Source organism: Ochotona curzoniae, unplaced genomic scaffold (assembly GCF_017591425.1).
Source record: "Ochotona curzoniae isolate NIBS_2020 unplaced genomic scaffold, NIBS_Ocur_1.0 scaffold_3208, whole genome shotgun sequence".
In the NCBI taxonomy this organism is placed as follows: Eukaryota; Metazoa; Chordata; class Mammalia; order Lagomorpha; family Ochotonidae; genus Ochotona; species Ochotona curzoniae.
In genome coordinates this window covers 43,108,296-43,125,417 of record NW_024467106.1, presented here as the reverse complement: position 1 = coordinate 43,125,417, position 17,122 = coordinate 43,108,296, and the positions used below count along the sequence as shown (strand labels likewise).

The 17,122-nt window shown below is 42.2% G+C and overlaps 1 protein-coding gene across 2 annotated transcripts in view; it reads left to right on the top strand.

Annotated features, from left to right (window-relative positions):
• Positions 1–17,122, top strand: part of ADAMTSL1 (ADAMTS like 1) — a 385,347-nt gene that overhangs the window by 364,951 nt on the left and 3,274 nt on the right. For both annotated transcript variants that reach the window (XM_041004529.1, XM_041004530.1), the window contains 3 exons: positions 2,812–3,024; positions 4,601–4,781; positions 7,993–8,200. In XM_041004529.1, coding sequence (XP_040860463.1) covers positions 2,812–3,024; positions 4,601–4,781; positions 7,993–8,200 — 602 coding nt within the window. The remainder of the gene's footprint in view (positions 1–2,811; positions 3,025–4,600; positions 4,782–7,992; positions 8,201–17,122) is intronic.

Below are 17,122 nucleotides of genomic sequence, written 5' to 3'. Positions count from 1 at the left end.
AATTGAGATCAAGCATATTAAATATTTCATGTTTCAACTTTTAGCAAGCTTCAAAAATAACTAAAGAACAAGTACAGCTATTTCCTTTAATTTTTTTATATCATGCATTGTTCCCTGATTGATGAAATGTCTGTATTCTCTTGTAATCATTATTTTCCAATCTCCTTTTCTTTAGCATCTATTACTAGACTATTGAGTGTTTAATGGTGCAATATCGCCTGGTTTTTACAGTGAAAAATTTGAGTAGGCAATTTTAACTGGCTGGTTGATGCTTTAGGATAATTTTTCCATATACAATATTCTGCTCACAGTGGTGGCATGAAATTCCTCTTTTGTCTGAGAAAGTGTCCACCACCTTAATAGTAGCCCTTAGAATACCATGTCTGGGGCCACGGCATTCCAGTTCTGAAGACAGTTGCAGGGCCTTGGGCCTCCGCTTGTAAAGTCCAGGGGCTCTGCCCACAGGAGCAGGTGTGTAGACAGAGGACATTAGTACCTGCCCCAGGGTGATAGTTATCAATTTCAAGCTGCAGGCCTTTTGTTCACTTGGTGCTTTACTCCCGGTTGGCTACAGTCTTGCAGTTTGCCTACAGCTGAGGGAGGAGTGTTGTTAAACTCAATTTCCTGGCTGGCCAAGCTGACAGTAAGGTCGGTTGAACCAGAGCTGTACAGATGCAGGGTCCCATCTAATCTGTGTGAGTCTCCATCTGATGCTGGGACAGGGCTAGTCTACAAGTTCAGTGGTGGTATAGGGGCCTCTGGTCTTTCTCTGATGCTGTCTCACTCTAGGGGACTAGCACTAAGACCCTATAGTTGAATGGCCTTTACCTGGGTCTCACTATAGAAGCTCTAATAGTGAGCTTCAAGGTATTTCCTCCTGCTGCCACTGCAGAGCTATACATAGTCCCTGTAGAATCAATCTTTTCATGGAGTGGAGGCTGAAATTCTGATTAGATACCTGGCTAAAGAACATCAAAAGATTCATTGTACAGGGACTATTTATAGCAGGCCTGGCACTGGACTTTATTTCCCCTCTCTCTCTCAATGATGAGATACTTGAAGTCCAGGGAAGAATGATGAGGGCAACTCCTTCCGTGCATTCTAGTATACCAAAAGCAGGACATGTGGTTTCTCTACTTCCTCAGCTCCTGTCAAGATGACTTGGGCATGAATACCTGTCGAAATCAATGCCTCTGTAGGGACATAATCACCCAAGTGTCTTACTCCATTGTCCTCAGCTCTGTTTTTTTTTTTCCAAGACCAAAGTTGTTAATTTATGGAGAAATATAGCCAAGGTGGTGGGTGTAACAAGTGTAGCTGCTACATGCAGCTGCTTACTAATGTGCTTGGGAAAGGCAGGGAGGAGCATGACTCCATGAGGGAGACATGACCCAACCCCAGAGGATGGAGGATCTCACCTTTACCTCCCATGCTCTTTTTTGTCAAGTTAAAATTGTTTCCTCATCTGTCAAAAAAAAAACTTGGACTTGACAAATCACATAAGTAAAATGGAGGCAGGTATCAGTTTTCATAATTGAAGTCTGATTCTTTAGTGATTCATATATATAGCATGCTGCTTTTCCCCCAACACGTAGCATTTTTAAACAAGAACATAAACAAGAACACCAACGACGCTTGCTGGCGAGGATGCGGGGAAAAGGGAACCCTACTCCACTGCTGGTGGAGCTGCAAATTGGTACAGCCTTTATGGAAATCAGTCTGGAGAACACTCAAACAACTCAAAATCTGCATACCATATGACCCAGCAATAGCACTCCTAGGAATATATCCAAAACACCTGTTTTACGACAAACCAACATGCATCCCTATGTTCATTGCAGCACAATCAGTAATTGCAAAAACATGGAAGCAACCGAAATGCCCATCAGCAGAAGATTGGATAAGAAAGCTTTGGTTCATCTACTCCATGGAATACTACTCAGCTATTAAAAAAAACAAAATGCAGTTCTTTGTGGCTAAATGGGCACAACTGGAAACTATAATGCTAAGGGAAATGAGTGAATCCCAAAAGATTAGATACCACATGTTTGCCTTGATTTAACCTGTAATTTTTTGTTTGATTGTTGGTTATTTTTTGAACCTGTCATTGATACTGTCTCAACCCAGATGTTTCGAAGAATGGAACTTGCATTATTTTTAACATATTGTCTACCCATTACTATGTCAATTAATTCCATAATGTTGTATATTGATACTGAGGCCTTGTTGGGGCTTTTAACTGACCGGATCTTTACTCTGTTAGACCTATCTTCAGACCATAGAAGGTCTCCCCAAGAGGCCACTGAACTTATCTGGACAATAAGACGCTGAACTTTATGCTAGGCATGTGTTTGCAAGCAATGAATCTCAACTGAACTTGAACTATGGTTATGCAACAAGGTGGAGGAATCCACCATGGGGGGAGGGGTATGGGAGGGGTGGGGGGGGATCCCCAGCGCCTATAAAACTGTACTACATAATACAATGTAAGGAACAATAAAAAAAAAAAAAATTTCAAATAGTTCCTATGCTGATTTTATGCTAATTTGAAAGTAATATTCAATGAATATTGATTGCCCCATTATTTACGCTTACAGAACACAAAACATTCCTTTCTAAGAAATATTAAATTCCCCACATGATAGATTACTAATTTAATCACACATTTCCTAGAATGCACCCTTGTACAAACCCAGAGGATAAAATGTTGCTTTGGATTGACAAACAATACAAATGTTAGAGATACTGAAACAACCAACAAGGACTGTGTGCTTCACAGCCTTAGAACAGCATGTTTCTCTCCTCTCCTAGGCTGTCCTGTCAAAGGTCACCCCACTCCCAATATTACCTGGTTCCACGGAGGGCAGCCCATTGCTACTGCCACAGGATTGACACATCACATCTTGGCAGCTGGACAGATCCTTCAGGTTGCAAATCTCAGTGGTGAATTTCAAGGGGAATTCAGCTGCCTCGCTCAAAATGAAGCCGGGATGCTTGTGCAGAAGGCTTCTTTAGTGATCCAAGGTAAGAAAACCTGCAGGCTTTGGATGCTGCATTTTGTGCTTTGATAAAAACCTAGTGCTCTGGTAGAATAGAAGTTGACCCATGGCTTTTTTTTTTAAGTAGGCAATACTTTATGCCACCAGGCCCCCGATCTGAGCACAGCCTGGAAGTCAAGAGTGCCTCTTCCTCTGGAAGCCAAGCATAGCTATAAGTCAAAGGCAGATGAGCTTCAAGTGTGCTGACTTGGCTAGCACATATCACACAAACAATAAAGTCATTCAGAACTGCAGGATTGCTGTTAATTTGTTTTTTTTTTTTAAAGATTTATTTTTATTATTTTTTCATTGGAAAGGCGGATATACAGAGAGGAGAGACAGAGAGGAAGATCCTCCGTCCGATGATTCACTCCCCAAGTGAGCGCAACGGGCCGATACTATGCCGATCCGAAGCCAGGAGCCTCTTCCGGGTCTCCCACATGGGTGCAGGTTCCCAAAGCCTTGGGCCGTCCTCGACTGCCCTCCCAGGCCACAAGCAGGGAGCTGGAAGGGAAGCGGGGCTGCCGGGATTAGAACCGGCGCCCATATGGGATCCCGGGGGTGCAAGGCGAGGACCTTTAACCACTTGCGCCACCGCGCCGGGCCCTGTTAATTTGTTTTTAAAAAAAAAATACCTCTTGGCCTGAGCAGTTGCGAGCGCATTAGCCAGTTGCTTCCTGCCTGGAGAGATGGGGCTGCTGCTATGTCTGCAGATCATTTTGAAATCCACCCGCCTGTGGAGGGTTGTCCAGGCACCTTGGTTTGCCCCTGTCAGAGAATAAATCAAGAAGCCAAAGTGGCTCTTGGAATAGTCTTGCAGAAACACAAGCAGGTCACAATGCCTGGTAACCACAGTACCAAGAAAGAGTTGTGAGTGAGCCCAAACTTGGCCTTGCTGTAGAAGCTGTGTGTGATCATCTTAAGTGAGAGCAACAATGTGCATTTCCTTCCCCACCCAGATAGGTACTTGTTTAGGGTTTTCAGTTGGAAAGACACTAGAACATTTCTTAGCCTAACTGCAAAACTGGTATTACACATACTTGCAAAGAAACACCCAACAGTAAATATAGCCTGGTCCATTTTAACATCTTTCCTACTGATTTCCTTTGTAGAAATGAATCCTCTGAATAGGCTAATCTTGGCAACAATTACAAAATACAACTCAAATAGGCACTTTTGATGTGATAAATTAGAATTTGTGAAATTAATTATTTTCAAAGTCACTTTACAGTGAACCAAGCTTCTTCCATAGGTGTATTTTAAGGCAAGAAGAGCAAGGCCCATAGATTAAGTATTCAGTATGTGCCAGGGCAAACCTCTTTACATGCATTTTTATATAGTCTTCATAAGAGCTTGATGAGGTGAGGGTTACTGTTCTTGTTTTATGGATGAGTTAACTGAGGCTCCTCGTGACCACAAGACTTGGGAATAGAGCCTGCTGAAGAATAGAGCCTCATTCATAATAGTCCTTCTCTCTCGCCTGATGGCTACAGCCACCCTTCCTCATTCAGAAGGCATAGTGTGGACAGTAACACCCTCTTTTCACCTATGACCCTGCACAGATTACTGGTGGTCAGTGGATAGACTGGCAACCTGCTCTGCTTCCTGTGGTAACAGGGGCATTCAGCAGCCCCGTCTGAGATGCCTACTCAACAGCACGGAGGTTAACCCCACTCACTGCGCAGGGAAGATTCGCCCTGCTGTGCAGCCCGTCGCCTGCAACCGGAGAGACTGCCCATCGAGGTGAGTGTGGCAGGTGTTGATGCTGGATGCACCCTGATTTAGAGCCTACTTGACAGCTAGCCCTGAGCCAGCACTGGGCAGAGAGAAACACAATCCAAATTGTTCTTACCTAAAGGTATAGGTGCGGCAGACCTCTGTGCCATGCTCAAATCCTGCTCCCTGAGCGCCTCTCTCTGTTCTATCATCTTGTCACTGGGACAGCTGATGACAAAAAGATATGATGAGCCTGGCAAGAAAGAACAAAATGGTGTTTTTAGTTCAATTATTCTAAATACTAGTGCTGATCAACATTCCAACTTAGCCTTCTTTTTAAAAAAGGCTAAAACTCACTGAAGTTGAACTAGTTCTCCACTTCCTAGTCTCTTTCATTTTGGGCAGACAGTCTCTGCATTTGGGCTCCTTTTATAGCCTGGAATTCCACCCAGAGTGTCTGCCTCCTATGTCTTCTTCATGCTCCCAGAAGTTCTAAGCCCCACTGAGCACTCTAAGTCTCCAGGCAGTAGCCACTGGGATAATAGATGGCCTTGACATTGGCACCAATGTGGTGCCCCAAGCCTTAGAGACTTGGCTAACCCCTGCAATGCCCCTTTGCTACTTAGTGGCAGAACTTTCTTAACACTACTTAGGCACTGCTCTGTGTTTTGCCAGCTGAGTCATGAGGAGGAGCTGAAACCAAGAGAGACTCAATGAAATATGAAACACACTCATTAATATCAGCAGTTTGACTTGCTGACGGGAAGGTTTCCACAGGAATGATTAATGTCCTTTTATACCCTTCCTGAACTGTAACAGAGGCCATGCCATACCTCTCCATTCTCAACCCTCACCCCTAGGCTCCTGGAAAATTGCTGAAACATATATTAGGAAATAAAAATGGATTGAAGTGCAGATCTGACATTCACCAGGGATATCAGAGGCTGGACGGCTGCCCTTGCCAAGCTGTGTGAAATGAAGAAGAGATTTTTGACATGCCAGGAACTTTTTGATTTGATTTGGTGATGGTCAGAGTCAATCAACTTAATTCACCTCTGCAAATGTAACAATAATGGCTATGTCTACTTGGGTTTCAATGCCTCCAGAGCATTTTAAAACGCCCCATGCCTCTTTCCTCAGCTGCTCTGCCTCTGTAGATTGGAATTCTGCACACAGCAAAGGGGCAGAGAAGTTGCCACAAAGCTAAATAAACCACAGATCCAGGTTAAGGAGAAATTTACTCCCCTTCCGTGCTACATGTCTCTCCCAAAAACCAGATGTGGAGCCACTGGGCTAGGAAGTGGCGACAGGCTTGCTTTGGACTGCTGTTCCTGCCCAGGTCTGTGGTCACTTCAGCATCTGTCTTCACAAAGCAAGCATTGCCCTGGCTTTCTTTCTGATTAGCACTGGGAGCTTCCCTCAGGTCGCTGTTCCAACCATTTCATGATCATTCTGTCCACTCACCCCAACCCCCTGCGAAGAACAACAAAAAAATGTTTTCCCCTAGATTACATGAAAGGGCTGAAAAATCACTAAATTTTTTCAAGCTATTCCATTTTGCTCATCCTTGAGAACTATCCCAGGTTCACACATGCTAAGGAAATCCCTCCTGTGCCAAGAACTATAGATTATAAATTGGCTGTTTAGTCCCCAGCTTGGGCAGTCTCACTTCTGCACCTAACATTCTCAGAACTCTCCACAGTACAGATACAACCCTGAAAGAAACAGGAGACCTCCAGAGGTCGGCTGTGGCTCCAGAAAGCTGCAGTGAACTAGGTATGTTTCTGGAGATGTGAGCAAAATGACTTCAAGTACACCGAGTACTACCAGAAAATATAAACTCCATGGAAGACCCCAGTTGCCTCTGACCTGCATCAGGTGACAACCTGATTGGTTTTAGACATCTCTGGGGAACTATGTGTCATCCTGGGAAGTGTCAGAACTGCAGGCCAAGGGCACTCACCACATCACACCATCTCAGTGAGTCCTATCACCAGCCACACATCCTTCAGTGAAACTAAAGCTGCTAATGTTCATCATAGGAAGATCCTTTAGAACGGTGGTGGGAGCCTGAAATTTAAGTTATTTTGGCCCAAAATAGTTTTTGTAGTCTTTGGGCCTGGTGTTGAGGTACAGTGAGCCAAGCTGCCTACAATGCTGGCATCCTGTCTCAGAACATTGGTTCAAGAGTGAGCCACTCTGCTCCCTGCTCAAGTTCTGGGGAAAGCAGCAGATAGTACAGATACTCAGGCCTCAGCCTGGGTATCTAGCCCTGGCAGCCATTTGGGTATTTAACCAGCAGATAGCAGCTCTGTTTTTTTCCTTTCTGTTGCTTTTCTCTTCAAATAAATATTTTTTAAAGTTTTGAAATCTTTGCATTATATATTCATAATACATATTTTTCAGACCTGGCACATTAGCCTAGCAGCTCAAGTCCTTGCCTTGCATGCACCAGGATCCCAAATGGACATCAGATTGTGCCCTGGCAGCTCCCTGCTTGTAGCCTGGGGTAGCAGTCAAGTATGGCCCAAAGCCTTGGGACTCTGCACCTGCATGGGAGACCCTGAAGAGGCTCCTGGCTTCAGATTGGTGCAGCTCCAGTCAACAGATGGAAGATCTTCCTCGCTTCTCTCCTTCTCTCTGTATATCTGATTTTCCAATTAAAAAAAAAAAATTCATGAACTTTGAGGGCCCCCTGCATGCAGAGACTTTAAAATATATACATTTCAAAATGTACCTTTCTAGTCAGTTTTTCAACTACATTAGTTTCCACGGGCTGATAAAAACAAATTGCCAGACACAGTGTCAAACAGCAGAAATGCATTCTCTCACCATTTTGTAAGCCGCAAGTCCAAAATCAAGGTGTTGACAGGCTCTCACCACTGCAGTGGCTCCAGAGGGGAATCTGCTCTTGTACCTTTCTAGCTTCTGGGGCTCTGGGTGCTCCTTGGCTCGTGGCTATGTTACTCCATGGCCAGCCTGGCCCACCTCTATCTTCTGTCAACGTCTGCGATAGACATTTCAGTGTCTACCTGGAAAATCCAAGATAATCTCATATCAAAAGCCATAACCTTCTCCCAAGTGAGGTATCAATGTTTTTAGAGAGTTGAAATGAACCAAGGCCATTCCCCACAGTGTGGCCACTGTGCGCGGAAAGCAAGATAGCAGGATGGACACCGTTCCTTTCCCCCCGTGGCTAACCTTAGGGAAGTCCCTGACTCTTCTTCCTGTCCCGCAGGTGGATGGTGACGTCCTGGTCTGCCTGCACCCGGAGCTGCGGCGGAGGTGTCCAGACACGTCGGGTGACCTGTCAGAAGCTCAAAGCTTCTGGAATCTCCACACCCGTGTCCAATGACATGTGCAGCCAGCTCGCCAAACGGCCAGTGGACACCCAAGCCTGCAACCAGCACCTGTGTGTGGAGTGGGCCTTCTCCAGCTGGGGCCAGGTGAGGGGTTGGTTACATTTTTACTTAGATGCTATCTCCTTTGTGACAACTGACTTTTCACATCTGCCTGTTACTGACACCACCCAGTATCATTCCTAAAGCCCAGAGTTTGATGCTCTTCTCTCACGCGCACTGGGCTGCTTTCCCTCTTTCCAGTCTCTGTTCATCACCTGCCCCTCCACCTTTTTCTTCAGATTCACCTTCCATAAGGGTGCCTCTTGTTACTGGCTGTGCTGGGGCTAATGCTTTTCACAGGAAAGCCACTCAGAACTGTGGAGATGAACTGGATTGCATGGTTAAAAATAATGGAGAAATGTTTCAGAGTAAGTGGTGGGGTGCCCCCCACAGATTCTAAGTCAATTGCTCTGGGTGGTATATATGCTTGAGTTATTTTTAGAAACTTCCCCAGGTGATTCTGATGTGTTACCGAGGTAGAAAACTACCACTCCAAGCCATGAAAAATTGAAAGCTAGCTGGTGTCACTTTGAAACCAACAACCACAAACAAATTCTCTTGCCTGCAGTCTAACACACCAAGTCCCAGTGGAGCTTCAGGAGATGTCAGAATAAGGGTTCCTTGTACGCCAAGAGCCTAGTCCTGGGGCCTCCCCCGAATATACTGCAGGAAAAGTAATGACTCTGGAGAACACATTCTAGGTTCAGTTGTGATCTAAAATTGAAATCAACACAAACTAAAGATTTTAGAGGTGCCAATCTGAACTATGCAGTCCCAGCAGCAGCCCAGAGGGGCTGAGTGCTCACAGCAAACTCCCTCTTTTCCTCTTTTGGGGTCAGGTCAGACTGAGTAACATTCAGGAACTCTTGCCATCCCTAAAGGCCTAAGTTTTCTTCAGTCCAAGTAGGTAAAACCTCTAACATCTTCAAAAACATCAGGGAGAGTTCACATTAAGTTCAAAAGATGTATGGTTTTCAGTTTTCTTTGTATTACAGTACACTTACCTTAATAGTTGCCATGCTCGGCGATCCCTCCATTTCTCCCAAGGACTTCCACCCATGATTTTCTTTGTTGTCAATAAAATCCTACATATGATGTATTGCATACACTGCTTTTCTCAATATTATACAATATATCATATGTAGGATATACTGCTTGTCTCAAAATTAGTATTCAAACCTGTCTGGTAGTTCACCTAGTGGATATAAGATGCCCATGTCCTTCATCCGAACACCTGGATCAGTTCCTGAGCTGAGCTTTCTGCTGTTACCCACCCTGGAGCACAGTGGCCGAGGCTCAAGTCATCAGTTTCCCACATGGATGGCAAGGACCCCTAAAGTTCCTGTCACTTGCTTCAGCTCTGGACATCTGGGAAGTGAACCAGCAAATATCTTTCTCTCAGGGAAAAAGAAGATTAAAAACAAACCCTGTTGCAGACCTGTCAGGTCTGAAATTGAGGTGGTACTCACCAGCCAAGTAGAGTGGAGTTTCAAGACTCTAGCAGTGCCAACCCTTGACATCCTGATTAGCAGCTGACGTTTCTGCATTTTTTGCCATCCGAACACCACTGTTCAGCTTGGCCATCTGGGATTTCCTAAAGCAACAGCATTTTAATGCTTTGTGTTAACTGTATGAACCAAGGTGACTAAAAAGTTTGGGAATAATTTACAACTCAAAACTTGTCAGAATTGGCTGTCTAGATGTTAATGAAATCATGTCCCTCCACGTCTCTCCCCAGGTATGATCCTTGGAAAACAATCACTTGCAACTTTTTATTAAGTTAACATACTGTGGCCATCCCTAATGAAGATCGAATGTTATTGGCCACAGAGCTCGCTTACATCTCCTCAGCCATCTGTGTCCCAAGTGAGTCTGGGGCTAATGTTCACCACTGGCCAATCAACATGCCCAAGCAGAGGCTCCTTTCTGGGACCTCTACCAAGCCCTTCTTATTCCCAGTGACATAATGTATGTGCTTCATAATCAAAGAGGCATGAGCCCTCCATTTTTCCACCTCTGGGGAGATATCATCTTTCTCTTACCTACAAAAGCTCCCTTCTGATAGTTTTCAGGCAGTTCTTTATCCAGCCCCTCAGGCTTATTGGCAGCTTGTGAAATTACAATTGGGAACATATCTGGCCACCCATGGGAGATGTTTCCACATTGTGTCATCAGGGTCACTTAAGGGGACATATGGTGCACATTTGACCATTCTCTCCCAGTGACTCTTTCCTACCAGGGAGAAAAATTTTAATTCCTTCTATAAAACTCTCACGCCTTTCTTCCAAAACCCTCTAGGGCCAGTGTATCTCAAGCTTTAATATGAATCACCTTGGGGTCTTGTTGAAAATGAAAATTTTGATTTAGTAGGTCAGGGTAGAGCTTGGAATGCTGAATTTCTAAAAGCTTCAGAGATACTAAGTCTACTGTCCAAGGGCCACACTTACAAGAGTAGTAAGGCTTGAGACATCACAAATTACATGGAATCTATTTTTTCTCACAACCCTCTTGTTTTATGGTATTGTTTAAATGTGCTGCAGACTGTAGATGCTCCCCAAAACATGCACATTCCACTCCTATGAGAATGAAAAATGTGATTGTTTCTGACAAGTAAATCCTCTTGGAATCATGTCTTGCAAACATGTTTCTCCATCTGACTACCTTCTTGAAGTCTAGAAAACCATGCTAATTTTAGTCTGTAAAAATAAAGCAGCCTACTTAGCCCCAACAACCTGGCTTCATATAATTCAGCTTCCTTATTTCAATCCAACACACTTTGAGTCTCCTGTCTTGGATGGAAAATGTATAGTCTATAAGAATGTGTAAGAAAAAAAATGAAGGCAAAACTAGCACCCAAAATGTTTGCAAGAAAATTTTGGAAGAATAGGCATATAAATGGGACTAAAAAGCAGGTACTAGATCATGAAAGATTTTGCACATTGCACAAGTTTGGATTTTACTAGGCATGACACTAGAAGAATGTTTACCCTCAAGAGGTAAGACCAGCATTACACTACTAAAAGGTTATTCTATCAGCAGCATAGTGATTGAGCTAGGCAAGGACTTAGATTAATATTCTTTTCCCAATCTCATCTAAGTGAGAAATTAGGGCGACCGGAATGAATATACTGTAAAATGGAAATGGAAACCAAGATACTGGAAAATAATAATCCATGTGGATCCATTGGATATCAGGGATGAGAGAGAAATGAGGTCAAGATAACTCTTAGAACAGGAGTGTATGGGTAATACAAAAAAACTTTGAAATATAGTTAGCAGGGATGTTTGTGAATTACCCAGGTAGAGCTATTCAGAAATATATAGAACTGGAACCGAAAACAACTATGCTACTTATTTATCACCTTCAAAATCATTAAGTGGTGCCATTTGAGGGGAGGAAAAGCATAACATGGATCATGGGGAACAATGATTACACTGTGGGAAATGTGAAAATGATAACCTATGGAACAGGAACAAAATCACAAAGTGTATTCAGAAAGAAACAAGAGCTCTTCCAGAAGAAAGAGCAAAATGCATCAGAGCAAGATAAAAGTAACCACAAGAACTTAAGTGACAGGCAGCCACAGATCACCCTATAAAAGACACCTTAGCAACAGGTTGAGATACAAATGGAAGTGGAGGAACTAGGGCTAAAAGAACATGTAATACCTTCAGAAATTCCTGTTTGTCATTGATGAGCATTAGCAACATGGAAGACTAGGAGGCTCTAAGTCCCTGGACATGTCAAGGTGCAACCAGAAACTGAACCAACCTCATACGAGCACTGGAAATGGTTAGTGTAGTATCATGTGTGCAAAGCTACTGGATCGTGCATTTAAAAACTGTATGTTTAAATGGCTTTGATATGCACACGGATTTATTAAAATTCACCAAACAAATCTTTCTGAACTATACAAAATTTTAGGTTTTCACTCAAACTTCCATATTCTGTGAGTAAAAACTGAAGCCAACAGAATGGACTAAGACACTTGAAAACTAGTAGCCAGAAGCTAAGTAGGACGGACGCATGATCACATCTAAAGAAGCTGAGCAAGTAGCAGGGATGTGTGTTCACAGCTAAAATATGAAAGGGGGACTCAAGGGAGTTAGAAGCAGCTAAATTGCTCCAGTGATCATTCCTGCAGAGGTACCAATCTAAAAGCCATTTTTGCAGCAGGTCATAGTAACCAGTGCTAAGGAAGCCAGGTGAGAGACCATGGTGCCTGGTTTTCATATTTCACCAAGACTCACTCATGAAGACAGACAGGAGGGGCCTGGCACAGTGGTTAAATCCTCACCTTATAGAGGCCAGGGTCACATATGGTTGCTGGCTCAAGTCCCAGATGCTCCACTTCCCATCCAGCTCCCTGCGTATGGCCTGGGAAACAGTTGAGAATGGCCCAAAGCCTTGTGCCCCTGAACCTGCACAGGAGGCACAGAAGCAGCTCCTCACTTCAGCTCAGCTCAGGCTATTGTAGCCACTTGGGGAATGAACTAGCAGACAAAAGACCTTTCTCTTTGTCTCTCCTTTTCTCTGTAAATCTGCCTCTCCAATATAAATAAAGAAAGGAGGAAGGGGACAAAAAAAAGAGCTGTCCAAATTACTCCGCCTCTAGCTTGAAGTGGACACAGAGAGAGTTTACCTCCTATTTAAGAGAAGGAATTAACTCTAGACCTTGGACTGCCATGGGCTGCCATGAAAAATGTGTGCCAGCTGGACTACATGGACCCTATCCTCACTGATGCCTGCAGAATTTTGGACCCTCCTTTTCTAGACATCCAACTCCGTCATTCCTCCCCCAGCTTATTGCAAAGAGAAAAAGCAATACTTTAGCATTTGGGGAGGACAGGAAAGAGAACTTGAGCGTCTAAAGTTCAGAGCCAGACTGGCTGCTATGAGGCCTACTGTTAACACTTACCATGCACCTCTCAAGTTGCCTCAGAATCAGGCAAAAAGCTATACGCTATGGGATGGACTGATTTCTGTGTTGATTACCACCTCTTATGGGTCTGGCCTAGATCCCCAAGACTGCACCAGGACCCAGCGACTGAAACCCAGTTTATTTCCAGCCTGGGAACCAAAGAGATGCCTTTATGCATCTTTCTGCAACCTTGGCCAGACAGTAAGGAACCATAGGATTATGTCTTGAGAATTACTGCAGACATGATTGAACCAAACACTGGGCAGATCCTGATGGTCCCTGTGCCCAGGCCAGTACCTGAGGACAGAGCCTCCAGCTATGTCCCAGTACAGAGTCTTATAATTCCAGTTGATCAGACAGATCTCCCAGCTAGCCTCTCTCCTGTAAAGGATTGAAATGGCTTATGATTGTGAGTTTAGCAGCTGGGAGATCACAGCAGTGTAGACTCTGGTTCTACCTCTGTGCTGTACTGATGCTGGCAGGTTGGGGGTACCAGATGTGATACAGCATCCCACCATTGCTGTCCACGTACTCGGATTTAGGCCCTACCATATTCCCAGGAGGAGACTTGTAGGGATGGACTACCCCACCTTAGACATCTCCCTGTTTTATTCTGAGCAACATATCAACTACAGATTTGGCACAAATCTCTCAGCTCAGGAATACTCTAGGAGCAAACAAGTGACAACCATCTGCTGCTTACTTTTATGCAACTCAACTCATTTATCAGAAGAGAAAGACTGAAAGGATAGAATTCCATAGAAATGGAACCCAAAAGAAAGAAAAAAGTAGCCATATTTAAATCAGGTAAAATAGAGTTTAAATCCAAGAAATAAAAGGGAAGGTCATTGTATTAAGACAGAAGTTTCTACCCAGCAAGAGAAAATAATGATTATAAAGTAACAGGAAAGAGACTCCACTAAATCATAGTAGGGAGCTTTTACATCCCACTTTGAGAAATTAACAGGCAGAAAACTACGGTATTAAACTGTACTCTAGACTAACTGGACCTAACAGATAGAGCATTCTACTCAACAGCAAAAAATACAACACACATTTTCTCAACAGTGAATGGTATATCTCCAGTATGGATCATGCTGGAGATCCCAAAACAAGTCTCAATCAATTTTTAAAAAATAGAAATTGTATCAGGTAACTTTTATGACCAAGATCAATACTACTCAAAATCAACTAAGAAAAACTTTGGAAGCTAAACAGATAGAAATTGTTTTAAACAACTTATTCCTGAACAACCAATGGATCACAGGAAAAGATACATATATGTGTATATATGCATATGTATACATGTATATATATATATATATATAGAATACTTGTGGGCCATCTATTTGGTTGAATTTACTTATATTTTCATAATAAAAACTATAAATCACCGTTGAAAGAAGTCAAAGAGAAAACAGAAATGGAAAAATATCTCATGTTCATAGATTTGAAAATTATCATTTAAATGTACATAATACCCAAGTGATTTACAGATTGACAGCTCTGTGGAAATGACTGACATTTTTCACAGAACTAAATATATATATATATATATATAGTATGTGTGTAGAACCACAACAGACACTACACAGCCAAAGTAATCTTGAACAAAATGAACACATCATAAAACATACTTCCTGAATTTAAAATATACTACACAAAGCTACAGCAATTAAATCATGATATTCCCACATAAATAGACACATATATACAGGACACAGAATAGTGATTGTTGGAAGTAAACTTATGCCTCTGCAGCCAACTGATTTTTGATAAAGATGCTAAGAACATACTTAAAGGGAAGGGCAATCTTTTCAGTGAATGGTCTCAGGAAATCCACATGAAAAAATGAATTTAAACTCCTATCTCTAAGTCTACAAAATTCAACTCAAAATGAATTATGTATAAATTTGATGCCTAAGGGCCCGGCAGTGTGACCTAGCAGCTAAAGTCCTCTCCTTGAACACGCCAGGATCCCATATGGGTGCCGGTTCTAATTCCGGCAGCTCCACTTCCCATCCAGCTCCCTGCCTGTGGCCTGGGAAAACAGTTGAGGATGGCCCAAAGCTTTGGGACCCTGCACCCACGTGGGAGACCCAGAAGAGATTCCTGGTTCCAGGCTTCAGATCGGCGCAGCACCAGCCATTGCGCTCACTTGGGGAGTGAATCATCAGACGGAGTATCTTCCACTCTGTCTCTCCTCCCCTCTGTATATCCACCTTTCCAATAAAAATAAATCATTAAAAAAAATTGATGCCTGAAACTTTGACATTACTGAAGTAAAAGCCAAGAGGACACTCCTCAGCATTATAATTGGCATTGACATTTTAGCCAAAATCCCAAAAGCACAGAAGACAAATATGATTTCATTGAGCTTTGAAGCTTCCACACTCAATCAGCAGAGAGATGAGACAACCTACAGAATACTTTCAAGCTATACATTTCCTAAGAGTTAATGACAAGAATATATAAAAAACTCAATATCAATATCAGGAAATCAAATACTATAATTTTTAAAACAGAAGATCAAAAGAAAAAGTTGTTTGAAGGAAGACCAATTGCCAACATGTATAAAGAATGCTCAATATCACTAGTCATCAAGAAAATACAAATTAAAACCAGAATGAGGTATCACTCAGCCCAGCCTGATTGGCTATTATCAAGCTGACAAAAGATGCCAGATGTAAAAAACACATTGCTGGGAGGGTAAATTAGTACACTGCTGTGGGAAACAGGATGGTGGTTCTTCAAAAACCTAAAAATAAAACTATCATGATCAGCAATCCCACAGCTATATATAAAGCCAAATAAAGATGTCACTATGTCAGAGTACTACTTACAGCAGCTAAGGAAAAGAAACACCCTATGTGTCCATCAGCTAACGCATGGATAAAAAATAAGGAACATGTATACACTATTTTCAGTCATGAGAAACAACTGTCTTGTTGGTTGCAGTAAGAAGAAAAATATGGATGAACTGGACATCATTATGTCAAATGAAGTACATAAACCAAGCATAGAAAGTACCACAGATATCACTCAAAGTACAAGTTATATGAGTATAATGTTAGTTATCAGATCCTGGGGAAAGGGAAGAATGGACACAGTCAACCATTAACTAAGTCACAGGCACTTGGGAGTAAGCAGTTCTGGTGCTCTGTTATACAGTAGGATGTCTATAAATGATCATCTACTGTATATGTCTCCCTATAAACATCTAAGAAATGGTTAACATACCTGTATCCTTCAACATTGAATACATTCTATGTGTGTTAAACATCATGTGGTAACCCAAAAGTCTGTAAAAATTTTCATGTGTTGCTTAAGTTTCAAATTAATATATTAGAAGATTTATACAAATTCTAAGAGAAACAATAGCAAATAGTAAAACTGACTGAATTTGGCAGTACAAAATTGTCCAAGTGAAAAATAACCCAATAAAAAAGTTATTAGATTTCATTATTAACTAGAAATATGCAAATAAAATTTAAAAGCCAATAGAATGCTTTAAAGTATATAACCATTTCCAAATATTTAAACATAGAAATTTGATATACCACTGGCAAGAAAGCAATTAGTGAAAGCATCATGTAAACTTGTTCAACATTATCTCTTAAATCTATTTAGTCCCCATTCCTATTTCTATGTACACATTTAACAATACTGCATGCATATGGGCATCAAGAGATGTACAAAAATGTTTACTGCAATATTATATCAATAACTATAAAACCTGAAGAAGTATTTATCAAAAGTAGAATGGAAAATTCAATTGTGGCATATTCATAAAATAATGTATATCAATATCAATTGCATGCATAACGCACGTAAGGAAAGAGGTGAGATGCAAGAATAGGCACAAAATAATGGTTCAGTTACATCAATTTTAACAGCACATCATCTAGACAGTAACTGTACAGGGTTAAATTTGAAAAGGAAGAAGAAGTGATCAAGTAAGCAAGAGGGTTACACACCACTGGAAGTGTTTTATTTCTTTACCTGCATCCAGGATTAGCTGTGTAATCTGCGGGGCCCCTTGCTC